At 41.8% G+C, this 18,075-nt stretch overlaps 1 protein-coding gene across 2 annotated transcripts; it reads right to left on the bottom strand.

Moving 5' to 3' along the window:
* Positions 1-67: 67 nt before the first annotated feature.
* On the bottom strand, positions 68-14,625 carry SLC30A6 (solute carrier family 30 member 6). 2 transcript variants are annotated; one of them, XM_035108309.2, is made up of 14 exons: positions 14,455-14,625; positions 12,924-13,010; positions 11,779-11,863; positions 9,405-9,447; positions 8,511-8,576; positions 7,915-7,995; positions 7,275-7,310; positions 6,688-6,782; positions 5,305-5,353; positions 3,139-3,258; positions 2,958-3,048; positions 1,400-1,447; positions 737-805; positions 68-583 (listed from the first exon to the last, which is right to left on the bottom strand). In XM_035108309.2, exons 1-14 carry the CDS (start codon positions 14,455-14,457, stop codon positions 83-85), a joined length of 1,374 nt encoding a protein of 457 aa, XP_034964200.1. In that variant the 5' UTR covers positions 14,458-14,625; the 3' UTR covers positions 68-82. The 2 variants fall into 2 exon arrangements, with proteins under 2 accessions (XP_034964200.1, XP_034964199.1); XM_035108308.2 differs by having other exon boundaries at positions 2,946-3,048; positions 14,455-14,623.
* Positions 14,626-18,075: the final 3,450 nt, after the last annotated feature.

Genomic DNA, 18,075 nt, shown 5'->3' with positions numbered 1-18,075 from the left:
TAAAAAATATGAATAGTCTTGTAGAAAAAAGTGAGCAATAAAATAGATAAAAAATAATCAAACAATAAATATGGGAAATAGTTTATTGGGGCCTGGGCTGACCTTGAGTGCCAGTTCCATATCTGTGGGGAGCATTTATTAAACCAGTCCTGAATCCCTGGGTTGCCCCTATTCCTGGGACTCCAAATCCTTGTGTGAAGACACTGCTGTAAGGTACAGTTCCACGGCTGAAGCCTAGTCTGTAGGGCCTTGTCTGAGTATTCACGAGAACGACTGGATTCATATTTTTGCCTGGTGTGTTAAAGGAGAATTCTGGAGGTGGACTACTTGCTTTAGCTGGAGTAGATGTAGCCACGTTAGAGTTTTCTGCCATCTTTAGAGGTGGCATTGGAATGATGTGATGATCTGAAAGATTCAGCATATTGTTTGCAATAGGTCCAGAGGTCAAGGTTGGCCTAATCCAGTCATCTTTGAAAATCTGAACAGTCAACGTAGACACTAGCGTATACAACCGATTGGTCACGTGAGCAAGTACCATTTGTTCATTAGCATCTCTTCGAATTCTCACATGTACTGATCCAGCCTAGAAAGCAAATGAAAAATAAGCTCATCTCTCCCCTGCACTTGAAGCATATAAACTGTGCAGGATAGAAACAATCTTCAAGTGATGTGATTAAAAAGAGTGACATGCTTTGTTTTGAAAAAATAAAATAAAGCCAGGTGGGGGGATACATACCAGAGAACCAAATCCCAATGTCCAAAAATGTTCATTTCGTACTTCTAAGACACCATCCAATGTAGAAACCTAATTGAAGACACACAATGGATCAAAATATTGGTATTAAAATGCTAATGCTTCTGACAGCTTATTCATAAAGCCCCAAGGGTTGTGTTAATAGAAAGCTCACTTGGAGTCCAGCCTCCTTGAAATCAATGTGTTTTCTATGTAAACATGCAGAAGATCAATATATACAGTAAGCCTATTTATACTTCCACCAACTGCATTCTTCAAAAGGCCACTTGGAACACAAGACAGCATCAGATACATCTCATAAGACTGATCAGAACATTCTATATTTATATATTAATTTATTAGTAAAGTATTAACAATGTTCTTTTTTTAAAAAAAAATGTGTATCTATAGCTTCTATAGTATCCAAGCTAAAAATGTGAACAAAGAGATCATTGGAAAATTAATGGGAGATGCTGTTTACCAAATTCCTACAAAAAGCAGAATATTTCATTGATACGGAAAACTGAAACACCAGTATTAGAAAATAAGGAAATATTGCCTCCTCTCCCTTGGATACACAACCCATAAAAATATATATTGTGCATGCTCTGGGGCAAGGGTGGCCCTGGCCACTGTATACCAATGTAACATTTTACACTAACTTACTTCTCTTATAAGTTTATCAAGCTGTCCAATCACATGAGGTGGTGTTGTCTGAAAAAACAAAAAATACTATTACTTTTAAAAACTGCCAAAGAGGGTTCCCCCCCCCCTAAGTTCTTAAATGACTCAACAATCAATATAAAGACAATAAAAGTGGCTCACTAAATGGAGTGGAACTTCTATGCCAGCTTCCTGGCAGATGGCTACCGTTGCTTAACAGGAAGGAGGGGAAGGGAGGGGGCAGGGAGGTTGGCATAATGTAAATGCACCAAGAACACCACTAGATTTGGCTCCACCAGTGTGTTTGTGCCACACTGACCTCCCTGTCACCTCCCACTCTGGTAAGGAATAGCAGCTCACATGCCAGGAAGTTAGCATAGCAGATCCCCTACACCCATAAAGCTGCTTCTGCTGAGGACGCACTATGGCAGGCACCCCCAAACTGCAGCCCTCCAGATGTTTTGGCCTACAACTCTCATGATCCCTAGCTAACAGGACCAGTGGTCGGGGAGGATGGGAATTGTAGTCCAAAACATCTGGAGGGCTGAAGTTTGGGGATGCCTGCACTATGGACTCTAAAGTGGGACTCTAAAAAAACGACACTGTGCTTTTCACCTCTTAATAGGCACGTTCTTGCTCAACGTTCTAGCAAACTAGCCGTGTTCTCCTCCCAGGATACTCCATTCCATAACCCTCCCCACCCACGCCTCCAGGTCATAGTTGTCAAGTTCTCCCCTTTTTTAAGGGAAATTCCCTTATGCTGAATAGGCTTCCTCACGAGAAAAGGGGAAACTTGACAGCTTTGCTCCAGATTTTCTTTCCTGACTGGCATGTATCATTCTGTGGTTGTTGGGGGCCCTGAGCATGCTCAGTTCTCACCAGGCCTTTTTTCTGCCCCTGTAGGCTTTTGTTTACAATTCAATGAATTTTTTTTAAAATTTACATTTATTTATTTGTAAAATTTGGAGATTGCTTTCCATCAGAAGGTCCCACAACACTACCCCATAGTCTTAAAAAATACAATCATGAAGACAAAAATGCGAGTAAAACAAATAAAAGATTACAACAGTAGAGCACTCAAATTCAGAACAAACTAATCTGATCCTCTAAAGACCTAGAAAAGCTCTGTTTTTAACTACATGGTGGAAAGCCAACAGTGATTATGCCAGCCACACTCCCAGGGGGATGGAATTAAAGGGGTGTGGCACAATGACCAAGAAGTGCTTGTCTTGCATCCCAGCATGACAGAGCACACTCAGCATTGGAACCATGAAGGAGGCCCCCTCAACTATCTCAAAGTATAGGCTGGATGATATGGGGAGAGGCGCTCCATCAGTTATCCACGTTCCAAGTCATTCTAGGCTTTATATACCAACAGCAATCTTAAATTGGGTCCAGTATCATATAGGCAGCTGTTGTAATATGCAATATGGAACATTTTTAAACATTTCATAAAGTGAGAGACTGTGTGTTTTAAATTAAATGGGTGCTGCCAACCTTGGCTACACTGAAAGATGCTATCACAAAGTCACTTCTCTCATTGGCTCACCTGAAGCAATACCTTTCCACTGTAGACGCTCATGGGATACATGGTACCAAACGTCATCAAGGCAATGGCTAGAGCAGAGGCAGTATCTACTGCAAAATAATTACTGAAAGAAACAAGGGTAACATTAGCGGGCAGACCTGTTTTTCAGCCTTTGTTATCTATGAATGTCTTCGTTAAGTTCATGAGTACTTACTTAATTTCGATTAGCATGTATGTAATGCAAAGAGCTAAAGCCCCTGCAAGGTCAATCAAGATGAAAGGGTTCATGCGTGGAAGAAAGATGCTGCTCAGCCCAGGAATGATCCCACACAAACTAAAAGAAAGCGAGGAATAACATGTATCAATAGTGGAAACATCCAGTGAAACAGCAACACATGCAATTTATAGGTACAGTGGTGGCTCTTATGGCAGTCCCTCTGCAGACAGGGAACTCTACTTGACCCAGGTGGGAGCCTTATTGCTGAGGGAAATGATAAAAGGGGCAGGAGCATACCTAAATGCTGAAATAAAATCAAGGAAAAAGCTCTTCAATTTTAGTTACACATATTTCCTCCCAGCTTTAACTGATGGTGCCCAGTTTCATAAAAGGTTTTAGCTACTGAAATGACATGATGGCCTCTCCAACTATAACTTATTTATTTAGTGGCAGAGCACACACTTTGCATTCAGATGATTCTCAATTCAATCCCTGGCATCATTCGTCAGTTAAGAGGATCAACTGGCACATGCTGGGAAACAGAATTCTGCCTGAAATCCTGGAAAGCTGCTGCTAATCAAGTGTTGACAGAATGGATTAGGCAGACAAATAGTCTGACTTGGTATAAGGCAGCTTTTTATGCAAAAGTGGACATGGGGAATCATCTTGCTTTTTCATATATGTATTTTAAGAAACTTAACATGAAGGCCATCACCAGCCACCATATGATCTGATGACGGACAGGATACAAAGGTTATTGGGGAATTCAAAGAGGGAGGTGTTTCACAATGTTAACCAGAGCGGAGACAGATGCCATCAAATATCAACCTAGCAAATTCAAAATACTTTCATATTATTGTGACATTTTCTAGAAACATTTTCCAGGAACCCACTTTTCCCAAGACCAGATGGAAGCATAGGACAGTTGGTTTAGCAAGGATGTCAGGTTTCTAAACCATTACACCAAATGAGAGCAAACACAGACCACCACACTTGAATACTTTTGGAAAATGTAGGAATTATGTACCTTGTCTTCTAAATTCTGCTTATCTCTGCTCAGTAACTCATCTTACAGGGAGGCCATGTTAGTAGGGGGAAGAGGGTGCAGGTCAGAGGCAGCCCTTGGTCTTGTCAAACTGCATGACAAGCAAGTCCCATGGCCAAAGCCACTATTCCTTCTATATTAACCTTGCAGCAGCAGCAAAAAAAGAAAAGAAAAAATGCAATCCTGTTCTAGGCTGCATCAATGGAAATATAGTGCCCAGATCAAGGAAAGTAAAATTACCACTCTATTCTGCCTTGGTCAGATCACAGATGGAGTACTGTGTCCAGTTCTGGGCAGCACAATTTAAGAGGGATATTGACAGCCAATATGCTCAAGAGTCTGGAAACCAAGCCTTATGAGAAACAGTTGAGGGAGTTGGGTATGTTTAGCTTGGATAAGAAGAGACTGAGATGAGATATGATAGCAATCTTTAAATATTTAAAGGGCTGATACATGGAAGATGGAGGAAGCTTTTCTCCTTCTCTAGATGATAGGATTTCAAGCACTGGATTCAAGCTACAAGAAAGGAGATTCTGACTAAACATTAGGAAGCACTTTCTGACAGTAACAGCTATTCGACAGTGGAAGAGTCTCCCTTGGAAGGTAGTGGACTCTCATTTCCTTGGAGGTTTTAAAGCAGAGGTTGGATGGCCATCTTCATGGATGCTTTAGTGGAGATTCCAGCATAGCAGGGAGTTGGACTAGACCAGGGCTCAGCAACCTTTTTCAGCCGTGGGCCGGTCCACCGTCCCTCAGACCATGTGGTGGGCCGGACTATATTTTTTTTGGGGGGGGGGGAATGAACGAATTCCTATGCTCCACAAATAACCCAGAGATGCATTTTAAATAAAAGGACACATTCTACTCATGTAAAAACACTAAGGCAGGCCATACCAATAACCCAGAGATGCATTTTAAAGAAAAGGACACATTCTACTCATGTAAAAACACGCTGATCCCCGGACCGTCCGTGGGCCGGACTGAGAAGGCGATTGGGCCGCATCCGGCCCATGGGCCTGAGGTTGCCTACCCCTGGACTAGATGGTCCTAAGGATCCCTTCCTGCTCTAAAATTCTATGGTTCCATGATTCTATTACCATGTCATCCTTTTAACTTACCTCCTACTGAGATCTGCAACATGTTCCTGAAGCCAACTTGTACTTGCAGCTACAAAAAAACCCCACCATAGCACATATTATTATTAGAATACTTATGATAGCATGTCAGTCACTGAAACACACAGAAATGTATTTTTGAAAACTGCAAGTGCAATTCTATGTCAGGCCTGCAGGAAAATAATAGGTCTGGATGTATGTTTTATTGTTCCAGGTCAACACACTTATTGTGCCAGCATAGCTACAGTGTTCTTTTAGCACTTTAATACAGTAATAGTATTCTGATATTGTAAGAACAATATGCAAGACTAGTTTGCACAGGTGTGAGTCAGGGTTTAGCAGCAGGTGTTTCTTAAAACAGTATTTTAAAATATTTATAGGCTACTTTTCTGGGAAATCCTACATGCCTTACAGAAATAAAAAATGCAAAATGACGGAATGAGCAATGCAAAAGTTAAAATCATCCTATACCCCCCCACTAAGAGAAAATCCAATAAAACATTTTCCCCAGCAACAGTAACCACAGTGCAGTAAGTAAAAATATCAGACAAAAATACTATAGCTTGACCAGTATATATCTGAAACTGAACACTTAAGCTCACTGACATTTAAAACGTTTTGAAAAAGGCATGTGCAGGTGCAGACCTTGATAATATGGCACCATGTGCTAGGCCAAAATTTGCTGCCCTCCCTGCAGCCCTCCTGCGATCTTCCCAAAGCCGGGTAAGGGAGGTGCTGGGCTTTGGGAAAGAGGTGTGAAGGCTCTGAAAGGGTTCTGGAGTCCTCACGACTCCTTCTCAAAGCTGGGCAAGTGCTAACTAGACTTTGGGAAGGAGGTGGAAGAACTCTAGGACCCTGTCAGAGCCCTCAGACCTCCTTCCCAAACCAGGCCCTTACGAGGCTTTGAGGACGCAGAAAGGTGCCCCCTTGGCTCAGCGACCCGTGCGGGGGAACTGGTTGCACTATCCTGAATCAGCCTCTGGCATGTGCATAAGCAAGCCTCATAAGATTTACACACCTTCCACCTTCCATAACTGTTCTTTAGAGAAATCATCATCTAGATGTGAACAACTGTTACTCAGAGGCATCCACAAGTACATTTGTCAGGAAGAATTGCCCCAGGCTCTCTGGCAAGTAGCATCACTCAGCAAAGAGTTCTCATTGGCAGTACGATTTGGAGAGCACGTTTTTTCTCCACCGCAAATGATAAACCACCTACTTCTCCCAGGCCCTCCAGGCATACAAGAAGATTTGGGGGGGAGAGTAGGGGCTTCGTGGCAGTCAAAAATAGTGGCTACCCAGAAAGTAATTTTTGTTTTTATAAGAAAGTCGTATCTCCAAACTCATGAACATTCACTCGTTTTAACACATGTATTCATTACGTACCTTCAGAGACATAAGCAAAAGGTTTATTCCTAATAGAAAGCATTGTAAACAGGTTGAAAGAGAGTGCCACAAAGGTCCCAACCAACAATCGACCCCTAAAAACAAAAAATCAATTGTAATGCCATTGGCTATCATAATATTCCACCAAGTACTAGATACCTTAGCCAGTTTTTTAATTTACTAACCTGTTTATCATCCTATTTTTCTTCCTTCATTTAGCTACATTTAATCAGCTTTTATTGAAATAGAAAACTTATTTCTTTAATCCTATTCCAATGTATACAGTAGAATTACAGTTCTGCTCTACAATATTTATCTAAGAGTGTTACATCCTCAGCAACAAACACATAAAAATCTTTTTAAATATCTTGCCCCACAACTATGAGAGTTAATTTATAACTACAAATACAATTGAGAGACATTAAATTCAAATGGAATTTTGCCAATGGCCTCAAGATCATGTCAGTGTATACTTTATTGTTCTGCATTTAACAATGCAGTAATGTGGAGAATTAACACTGTATTAGCCATTCCCCCTTATCCCTGTAATATTTAATTCAATTCTTTTGCATATTAAAAGCACTTACGTGTGAATCTCTGGTTGTTCCAGAAATCGTTCAGCACTGCAAGACACAATAATAATAGTTTTACAGTTAACTGTTCTTTCCAGACGTCTGTTACAAAGCAATCCTACTGGTGGAACAGGAGGCATAGTCGATCCAAATCCCTCTGAGCTCATGCCAGCAGGGTAGAAGCTGAGGGATTGCCCATCTTTCTTTTTTGCCTCCCTTTGGAGGGTCTCCTTTTAAATAATACACACACACAAATACATATACCAGCCCCAGGGCCTGTTCACCCCCCCAACCCCTGCATTGCCTCGTTCCAGGACAGGGTTAGAGGACCAGGAGGGTTTTGGACCGAGCAGATCCAATGCCTTCCCCAATCTGTCCCAAGAACCCCTCTCTGCAATTGGATTTTGCTGCTGCAGGGAGGCCCCCATGGTTGGAGCTCCCACTCCAAGGATGCACCTCTTTCTCTGGCTATGGAGGGGGAGATTCACAAAATCCCAAGGACCAAAGGATTACAGCCTTAGTCACACATCAGATGTATGTACACCAGTACAAAGCAGCAAGCTGAAGACTATTGTGTCAAAAATTAAAATTGACTTCTGGCATTATTTCATTCCTCTTGTTACATATCAGTTATAAGTTCAAGCAATATTCCTACCTTTCTTTGAGTATAAAGAGCGCCCCAAGTTGTGCTAGAACCGTGGAAGCAAATACTGCTAGGACTTCAAATCTCTCAAACCTGAAATTTGAGAGGTCAAACATTTTAAAATCAATATGGGCAGACAAGTATTCTGATCAGGAAGTAAACTCTCAGCACATTCAGAGGGACTTGCCTGCAAAGCTAAATGATTTGCCCTGTACAATAAACTGTGAGGAAATTATTTTCTCATAGATTGGTTAAAATGGTGTAAGGCCTTCAGGGACCAAATAAAATGGTGCAGGGTAGGGGACAGATGCTGATCTGACCTATGGGTGCATAAGTTGGCAATCCCTGCATTCAAGGTCTCACATCTGAAGCGAATATATATGTTGGTATCAGGCAAAAACAAGGCTAGAATGAAATCTTACATGCAATACCATTTTTGCATGCAAGTTCCAAACTTCTTTATATAAATATGACCGATTATACAAGTTTTACACATTTTCATAGACAGACTTTGATACATTTTTTAATTAAAAAAGCCCCTTACATGTTTATCACATACTTTAGAACAAATATTTTCAGGAGACATGAAATATCAGCATATCACTTACCCAAATGAATAAGCTGGGGTGGGCTTCTTCATCATTACCCAATAACTTATCAAGCATGTTATTAAGCTATATTAAAAGAAAACAATGGAAATTCAAATAAGCAAAATCTAGCTAATAAAAACTCAGTTTCCAAGAATTCATTATAATAAAGTTGTTTTGGCAGTGCAACTGCATACAGAAAGACAGAGTAATCAATCAATCAATCAATCAATCAATAATAATATATTATTTATACCCCGCCCATCTGGCTGGGTTTCCCCAGCCACTCTGGGCGGCCTCCAACAGAAAAATGAAATAAAATAATCTATTAAACATTAAAAGCCTCCCTAAACAGGGCTGCCTTCAGATAAGCTCCATTATGTTGAACGGGTCTTAGTTCCTGGTATGTTGTACTTGGATTAGACCCATTGAAATTGATGGACCTGATTAGTCATGCCCATTAATTTCCATGGGTCTACTATGGGTGTATGTATATATATATATATATATATATATATATATATATATATATATATATATATCCCTGCAATGGGGTGAGCTCCCGTTGCTTGGTCCCAGCTCCTGCCAACCCAGCAGTTTGAAAGCATGTCAAAGTAGATAAATAGGTACCGCTACAGCGGGAAGGTAAACGGTGTTTCCATGTGCTGCTCTGGTTCGCCAGAAGTGGCTTTGTCATGCTGGCCACATGACCTGGAAGCTCCCTTGGCCAATAACGCGAGATGAGCACCGCAACCCCAGGGTCGGTCACGACTGGACCTAATGGTCAGGGGTCCCTTTACCTTTACTATGGGTATGACTAACACTGGTTTTAGATAATAGTATAAAGAAAAGTCACATACATTATATGGAAGTGTTACAAAATGAGATGAGGATTTTTTAAAAAGTAAAACATACCTGAAAAGATCAAAGATAGTTAGGTAGGTATATGCAGTTAAAGCTGTGGAAAGAAGGTTTATACTTTACTTACACATAATTACACAATAAAGAATGAATACATAGTAAAGAAGCTTCAAGTTCTCCTGCCTGCAAAATATTCCTTTCAAGGATTAAATGCTTCATACCATTACCTACATACACCCATGTCTTCTAAAGATACAAGACACATTTTACAATAGTGGTGGGGAAACTGTGACCTTCCAAATATTGCATCACGACTACTGGTTGCCTATGCTTTGTGCTCATATGCTCAGTAGTCAAACCGTGGGTTGCAAGGCAGCTCAAGGGAATTGTAAGTGCTAAGATTCTGGGACTGCTCCACTGCAGCTGGAAGACAAGCAGCAGCTACAGCTGTAAGCAGCTATTCCTGGAGTCTCAATCAAGAGCCCAAGGGCACCATGGGGCCCTCAGAAAAATTGCTCATTTTTTAAATGTCTGATTTTAATTTGTGGGGATTGTTTGGTGGGGAGGGTTACCTATTTGGGCAGGTTCCTCTTTTTTCTTTCTTTTTTTGCCTGTTCTTTGTTTCAGAGTCTGAATGTTTAGGCATGTTCTGAGCTTCACCAGTTTTTCTACTATGAAATGGATGTATCGTGGTGCCCACTAGGGCTGGGCGATATCTGGTTTTCAACACCATCACCAGCTAAACAGCGTGATATAATGATATATCACAATGTCTGGAATAAGGATGGAGCAATGTAGAGGTATTGGCTGGCTTCACGTTTTCCCCCACATCGTGATTTTTGCCAGTGTCTGCTCTTGTGATCTGCTGCCCCCTGCAGGAAGTAGGGAAGAGCTGAGCTGGCAGAGTTAACAGGGGCTGCAGGAATCGAGAGAAGCAGTGTGATTTTCGCACAGCACATACACACATCATGATTCACAATATATTGGCAGGTCATGTCAAAAATTATGAAACCAATATCACAATATGGACTTCAAATCAGTTTTGGGTGATATATCAAGACAGTATATCACCCAGCTCTAGTGCACACAACAGTTTCTTAAATTTTCAGATGTGCTCCCAGGCCCATAAAGCTTGGGGAAGCCTAATCTACTCCACTCCTGTCCTTCAAGTCAATGTCTAGAGCAGTGTTTCCCAACCCTGTGCCTCCAGCTGTTTTCGGACTACAATTCCCATCATTCCTGACCACTGGTCTTGCTAGCTAGGGATGATGGGAGTTGTAGTCCAAAAACAGCTGGAGGCACAAGGTTGGGAACATAGCTGCCAAGTTTTTCCTTTTCTCGCGAGGAAGCCTATTCAGCATAATGGAATTTCCCTTAAAAAAAGGGATAACTTGGCAGCTATGGTTGGGAAACACTGGTCTAGAGCATGGATAGGGAACCTCTAGCCCTCCAGATGTTAGGAACAAAGCTGCCTCATACAAAGTCAGACCATTGGTCCATCTAGCTTAGTACTGTCTCCACTGATAGACAATAGCTCTCCAAGGTTTCAGACATGAGTGTCTCTGTTTGAAGCTGGAGCCTTTTGCATGCAAAGCACCTGCTATATCACTGAGCTCCCATCAGCCTCAAACAGCGTGACCCAGGCCCACAAGCGTTTTAGTCTACCAGCATCTGAAAGGCCACTGGTTCCACATCTCTGGCCTAGAGCAATATGAGGGGTCTGGTTGCCAAGAAACAAGGAAGGCACTAGGTGCAAAGGAGCACCATATATGTCAGAATTATCTTACCCATTCACCAGAGCCACAGATTTAAGTTTTTTTAAAAAATAAAAAAATCTCTACATAACTGCACAAGCCACATAACCCAAGAAAGGCATGCTTTTGCAAAACCTAAGCAAGAATAAAAATGACAACCAAGGCAAAAAAAGTGCACAGGGTCATGATCAGCTCCAGTCACAGGAAGTAGTCATTATATCCGTGATCCATGCATATTTGCAATGTGGAAAAATGTGCCCCTCTTCTATATGGACAGTATTAACGGCACAGAAGTAGCTAGCTTCACAGATTTCACAGTACTTTAAGAACTAACAGTGCCAGTGTGATCAAGGAGCATTCATCTGGTACAGACCTGGCAATAAATTGCAAATCCAGACAAAGGCTTACAGACTGTAGGATTATTCTTAATAGGCCCTGCCTCAAGAATACTCCAGGGGAGGAACAACAAGAATGCTCAGACCATTAAAATACATTTTGGAAGAAGTACATAACAAACACAGTTAGATATCACAAGATGCTTGCAGATTTACAACTCTTCTAATTATAATACAGACTGCTTAACTCTGTTACATATATAGGATTCTGCTTCTTTATATTAATACTATTATCAGTTTACTATGCAGAAGCATTTAAATGCAATAACATAAACATACCTATGCTGTTTGTTGAACTGCACCACATAAGGAGGAAGCCAGTACACACTATGTTTATCGCACCAAACAACAAGATCTTCCATGACTGTAAATGACAATAGTTAAAGTGACTACTTAACAAGGGAATTGCAATAAAGCTTATTTGTCATTAAAAAACTTACAATCCTGTAACACACTCACACAATTTTGAATTAGCATTTTACGCCACCATTAGCTTTAACACCCTTGCTGATCTCAAGAGACAGCAGCGAAGCATACTCTAGGCCAGTGGTTCCCAATTGGTGGTCCGTGGACCCCCCAGGGATCTGTGTAACCCAGCCAGGGGGTCCTTGGCACCGTTCACATAACAAAAAGTACCATAGAGATAGCAAAATTTTCAAAAGTAGGTGCTCCATCGCTTGGATTTTGAAAAAACAGGGGGTCCACAGTACTTAGCTAATTGTGAACCACTGCTAGTCTAGACCACATGTGAGGAAACTTTGGTCCTCTAGCTGTTGCTAAACTACAGCTCCTATTATCCTTGGCCAGTGCCCGTGCTTGTTGGGGCTGATGGGAGTTTTAGTTCAGCAACATCTGGTGAGCTAAAAGTTCCCCACACCTGTTCTAGACAGCTGTATCTACACTGCATTCAAATGGTCATTCAAAGCCTCAAAAACAATTTATGAAGTGTGCTCCCCCCTCCTCTGGCGTGCCACTTTCAGCACAATGATCCTAGCTTACATTAAGAGAGAATTAACCATTACATCCAAACTGGGGAACTTGGGCTAAATAGCCATGAAAATAAACCAGGAGAGGAGGAGGAGATGGGTGAAGGAGGAGTATATAGCCAGTGTGCTCATCCCTAACTTCATAAAATCATAGACAGCAAGGAGACTCTCACCAGTTCAGAAAGTAGTACAAAATCACACAACAAATTAAAATCAAACAGGAGTAAATAAGGACAGGCAACTGCAGCATAAATATTGTCTGAAACAACATGGCAGTATGCCCCTCTCTTCCAAAATCATTCATTAATGTCATATATTCTAATGAAAAACAAATATTTATTGGAATCAAGTTTCTATTACAGCAAGCTAAGAGGTATATTTCTCTGAGAAGACATGTAACTAGAGTTTTAGTGTCTGTACTGTAAAAGAAAACTTTACCCTTCGATCAGCAGCTACTGATCTAAATTCCTGTGTTAACTTGCCAAGTAGAGACCTCTGTGATTTGCGAAATAAGTGTATTGTCCCCTGCAAATAAAAAAGCAATAGCACAAATTGTTGTCAATCTCTTAATTACTGAAACTTTCCATTTCTTCAATCACATTCCCCAAAATGTGCTTGATTTCTGAACGCTGCCCTTTATTATAAGGGAAGTTACACACCAATGTTACACACTGTCGCAAAGTAACACTTACTTAGGAGATAAGAATAAATACAGTTAACCCTGGCAAGCAGGACCAAGCCCGGGTTGGAAAAGCTCCTCTTCCCTTAAGAGCCATTTAATAGGCAGGAATGCAGTAAGTGAAGCTCTCATTATCACAGCATCCTGCACCAAGTGTTTGGTTGGTTGTTTTTAATTTATCACATTTCTAACCCATTTGGCCTCTAATAATTTTGAGGTGGTTTTATCTCCACTATATCTCTATAAATTTATCTGAAGAATGTATCTGAAGTGTGCATGCACATGAAAGCTCATACCAATGACAAACTTAGTTGGTCTCTAAGGTGCTACTGGAAGGGGAATTTTTTTTATTTTGTTTCGACTACGCCAGACCAACACGGCTACCTACCTGTAACTAGATCTATAAATTTGGTTAGCCTAATAGATGGCCTATCAGATAACCTAACTCTGTGCTCAGGGGCCTACCACTGAACTCTGTGGCTGAAAAAGGGGTTTGAACTCAGGCATCCTTGTCAAGATTGTCCCCTCAAGTCCAGGCTAGTAGAAATCTGATACACATTAAACCCGTGGTTCCCAACGTGGGGCACATGCCCCACATGGGGGCAATTTGATTTTTAAGGGGAGGGGCAATTTGAGAATGAGTAATTAATAGTTAATGGCCTTTTAGGCTTCCTCCACATGAATAGGAGTTCACTTTTTGAATAATAAGAATTATATGTCACAAGGGGGGGGGCATCAGGATTTTAGAGATGCTTAGGTGGGGCATGGCCCAAAACCCACTGCATTAAACTGTTGCTAATTTTTATACCCTGCTTTTCAAACAAATTGTCAAGTCAGTCCACAGGAGGAGGAGAACCTTTTTATAGGGCATGGGCTTAAACACACAACCGACTTGCTAATGGTTGCAGTTCAAACTGCTGCTAAGGGAACAGCTGCAGGGCCCGGTTCGAAAGCTGGCAACCTCATATGCCTTGTTCCTTAACCACTACACCGCATTGCCTCTGTGAAGCAGCAGCGTCACGGTGCCATGACGAGGCGCAGAGAGGTGACCTCTGAAAAGTGACGTCAATCTCCGCAGCTACCCAATGAAAGGAAGCCAAGCCTTAAGAACTGGCAAGCCAGAACCGGGGTTCTGAGAGGTCCTCGCGCCGCACCCCCGAGCTGCGCGTGCGCGCTGGCTCTCCCCGCGCCAGCTGAGTCCGAGGTCTCAACCGTTGTCCCTCGTCTCCTCCTCGCCACCCGCCACCCACCCCGCGCCCCTCTTCGAGGTGAAAACAGAACGCAACTCACCATGTTGAGGAACAAGTGGCTCCCCAAAGGGGCCGGAAAAGGCTGGCTCCTCCTGTCACCATGGAGACGAGGCGGGAGCCGAAGGAGCCGACGTGTAATTGGCCGAGCCCAGCATATGAACAGGAACTGACGCGAGCCTTCGCCCCGGCGCTGCCTCCTCAAGGATGCCGCGGCGCCTTAGTTAGCTTTGTGGCAGGTAGGGCGGGGCGAGAGAGAGAAAAAAGAGGACGGAAGGCAGCTGCGCATGCGCCAGCTCTGAATGAAGCAACGGGGAAACTGTCTGGTAAAGCCCGTAGCGTTGCCGCAGCGTCGTTGACGCCCACGCCGAAGAGGAGCTGTGCGCTTTTAGGCAGCCGCTGTCGGAAACGGATCACGGGGGAAACCTCCCCTGGTTTTTATGCACCGTCTCTCTCTCTCTTCCAATGTGTTCGTTCATTTATTCATCATAAATATGCATCATGTGTACCCCCGTTGTATCCCTCTTTAACCTGGCCGTTTGGGAATGCCTTGCAGGCGACCGCAGAGAAGGAATGAGCAGCACAGTGCTCTCAGTGTTAAATCTACTGGTACAAGTGCCACAAGCACATTTAGATTCTTGCTATGATTATGCTCTCTGCTGTAGAACTAGGAACAAATATTGTACTCTCAACCACTAAGAACAGGCTGGGCACTCTTTCGGCCCAAGGACATCATTCCAATACACAATGGGGCCACGAACTGAACCCCCTCTCCGCTGAGCTGTGCAAACTCTTACATCCCATTGCTGTGCACTCTCTCCAGGGAGGTCCAAACCCCCACTGTTCCTCAGTTGATCCTCTGAGAGGTGGTATCAGTTTTCTTTTCTATTAGTAATGCCTAGTGCACCGCAATGGGGGTGAAAATTTGATTTAACCCTCCCCTCCAACTAGGGTGGGAAGAAAATTGTGCCCTCCCACACCTTTGCTGAGCAGCAGGGAAGGACCTTGCCAACAAAGGTCCGTATAGTTAAAGCTACAGTTTTCCCAGTAGTGATGTATGGAAGTGAGAGCTGGACCATTAATAAGGCTGATTGCGGAAGAATTGATGCTTTTGAGTTTTGGTGCTGGAGGAGACTCTTGAGAGTCCCATGGACTGCAAGAAGACCAAACCTATCCATTCTTAAGGAAATCAGCCCCGAGTGCTCACTGGAAGGACAGATCCTGAAGCTGAGGCTACAATACTTTGGCCACCTCATGAGAAGAATCCTTGGAAAAGACCCTGATGTTGGGAAAGATGGAGGGCACTAGGAGAAGGGGGCGACAGAGGACGAGATGACTGGACAGTGTTCTTGAAGCTACAAACACGAGTTTGACCAAACTGCGGGAGGCAGTGGAAGACAGGAGTGCCTGGCGTGCTATGGTCCATGGGGTCACGAAGAGTCGGACACGACTACACGACTAAACAACAACAGGGAAGGTTCAAGTTTTCTTTACCATCCAGACACTGGGAGTTCTTCCTAGTGTTAGGGCAGGGAGTTTTAAACCTCCCCACCCTGATCCCGCAGACCATGATGCAGATGAAAATTAGGCCCTCTCCACTCCACCACAGAAAGGGTGCAATTCTCATCCCCATCCTGGTTGGGATACATGGGCTGAGGAAGATGCTGATTAGCCTAATAGGCTGGATGTTTCCCATCCCTTGCCCAAGAGATTCTGGTAGGTTGATAAAATACTCAGATGAAAATATTTAGAGGAGTATTACATTTCACATCTGGTAAACAAAGGTATTAGTTTAAATTTATCTACATGTTGCATGTGACAGAGGCTTGCTTTCAGCATTTGTAATATTAAAGTAATCACCCAACTTATTGTTTTAACTTTTTTATTTAGAATCTTAACAAATTGAGGTAATAAAAATTAAAAATGTTGTTTTACACATTTTTTTTCATTAGAACTTACATTAATTTTAGTACTGTTTCAGAGAAACCAAATGGAAATAATCTTCAAAAACTTTCCATGATCATCTTTCACATGAGAAATATTAACAGCATAGGCAACAGATCTGAAAGGCATGAATTTGGACCTAGGAAAGTACTAAAACTGTACATGAAGACAAATTGCAACATGTTATCAAGGAAAATCAAACTTCTCAATAATCCAATGTGAACATTTTTCATGCTTTTACACAATTTCCCATTAAGGTTTCATATCTTAATACTGAAAATCTATGTCCAACATTCAGAAAAATGAAGTTGGGGTGGGGAGAAGCCATCTGAGAATTCTCATTGAGGAAACATAACATAGTCTTTCCACAGCTTCGAAACTGCTCAGTATGAACAGTGCTGCTGGTTTTGACAGCACTTTTGGTTTTAAATTCAAAACAGCTATTTATATCTCAAGATCCTTCTTAAAGGATGCTACTTTAGAAAAGCCCTCAATGACAGAAAAGGTGGCAGCTGCCTAATAGCATTTTCAGGGAACAAGTCAATGTAATCTAAATATACACATACAAATGTTGTTCTTTGCTATGACTAGCATAATGCATCTGTTAGATGGAAAGCCTAATACTTTCTTGTAGTTTCCTTTCACCTGCCTAGGGCTCCAGTACTATAACAAATGATACTTCAAATGGTCACATACAATATTGCAATATGTACCAATAGACAAATCTAGTCATTATCTTGGACTCAACACAAGAGTTATCACCAGGTTTTCTCTAATGGCTTAAGGTCTATGCTAGAATATATATGAATTTAGCAACTACTTAAGACACCTGACAACAAGCAAAGGACCAAATCATATTACTGAAATATGAGTGATAGAGTAGACCCATTAAACTCAGTGGACTTTAATTCAGTTCATTTATTTTAATAGATCTCCTCTAAGTATTGGTTAACATTGGCTATCACCCTATGGGGTGAATGAAACTGCATTAGTCATGTCCACATTTGTCTTAAGATAGTACAAAATTAGGAGGGTAAGAGCTACACCATTAGGTAACCACAAGTTGCACCACACAGTTGTGTTCCCCAGCCCCGTTTTGAATTTGGTATGTTAAGAGTTAATTTGTTTAACTGAACTCTGGATAATCTTTAAATAAAAAACAACAACACCAAACTTGAGTACAAGAGTGAAAGTCTTGCCATTCCCACAAATGGAAAAAACACACAAGAATACCAAACTAAAACCTTTGTAATTCCTGTGGAACAAATGGAAATACATAGAATGGTAAAAACTATTACAGAGCACAAAAGGCCATAAGGAGCACGAGGATACACAGAGTTGTATTTTGTTCAAGTGAGTAGCTGTTGCTGAAGTCTTCCCATCCAATTGACTTAGCGGTTCTCATTCAGAATTTAATGCATCTAGAGCTAAGTATTGCTAGGTTCAAACAGCAGGAAAATTCTTCAACACATTTCCTGAATATTGCTTTTAGAGGGCAATTTTTCAAGCAGCAACGAGTCCTTCATTCCTGCCTACATAAAATTGCTTGCTCTAGAATTAGCCAGACAGGATGTAAGCCTGAACTCAGTTAGGGGTTCTTAGTCTCATGTAGTTCGTAAGCTTAAAGCAAAGGATTTCAGCCTTAAGTTATAACTAATCAGCGACTAGGATCACCACATACATTTTCAAGACATGAACTATTTTGAGCTTTTAACAAAGC

Source organism: Zootoca vivipara, chromosome 3, assembly GCF_963506605.1.
Source record: "Zootoca vivipara chromosome 3, rZooViv1.1, whole genome shotgun sequence".
In the NCBI taxonomy this organism is placed as follows: domain Eukaryota; kingdom Metazoa; phylum Chordata; class Lepidosauria; order Squamata; family Lacertidae; genus Zootoca; species Zootoca vivipara.
The sequence above is the reverse complement of the archived record's forward strand: the minus strand, read 5'-3'. Positions and strand labels throughout refer to the sequence as shown.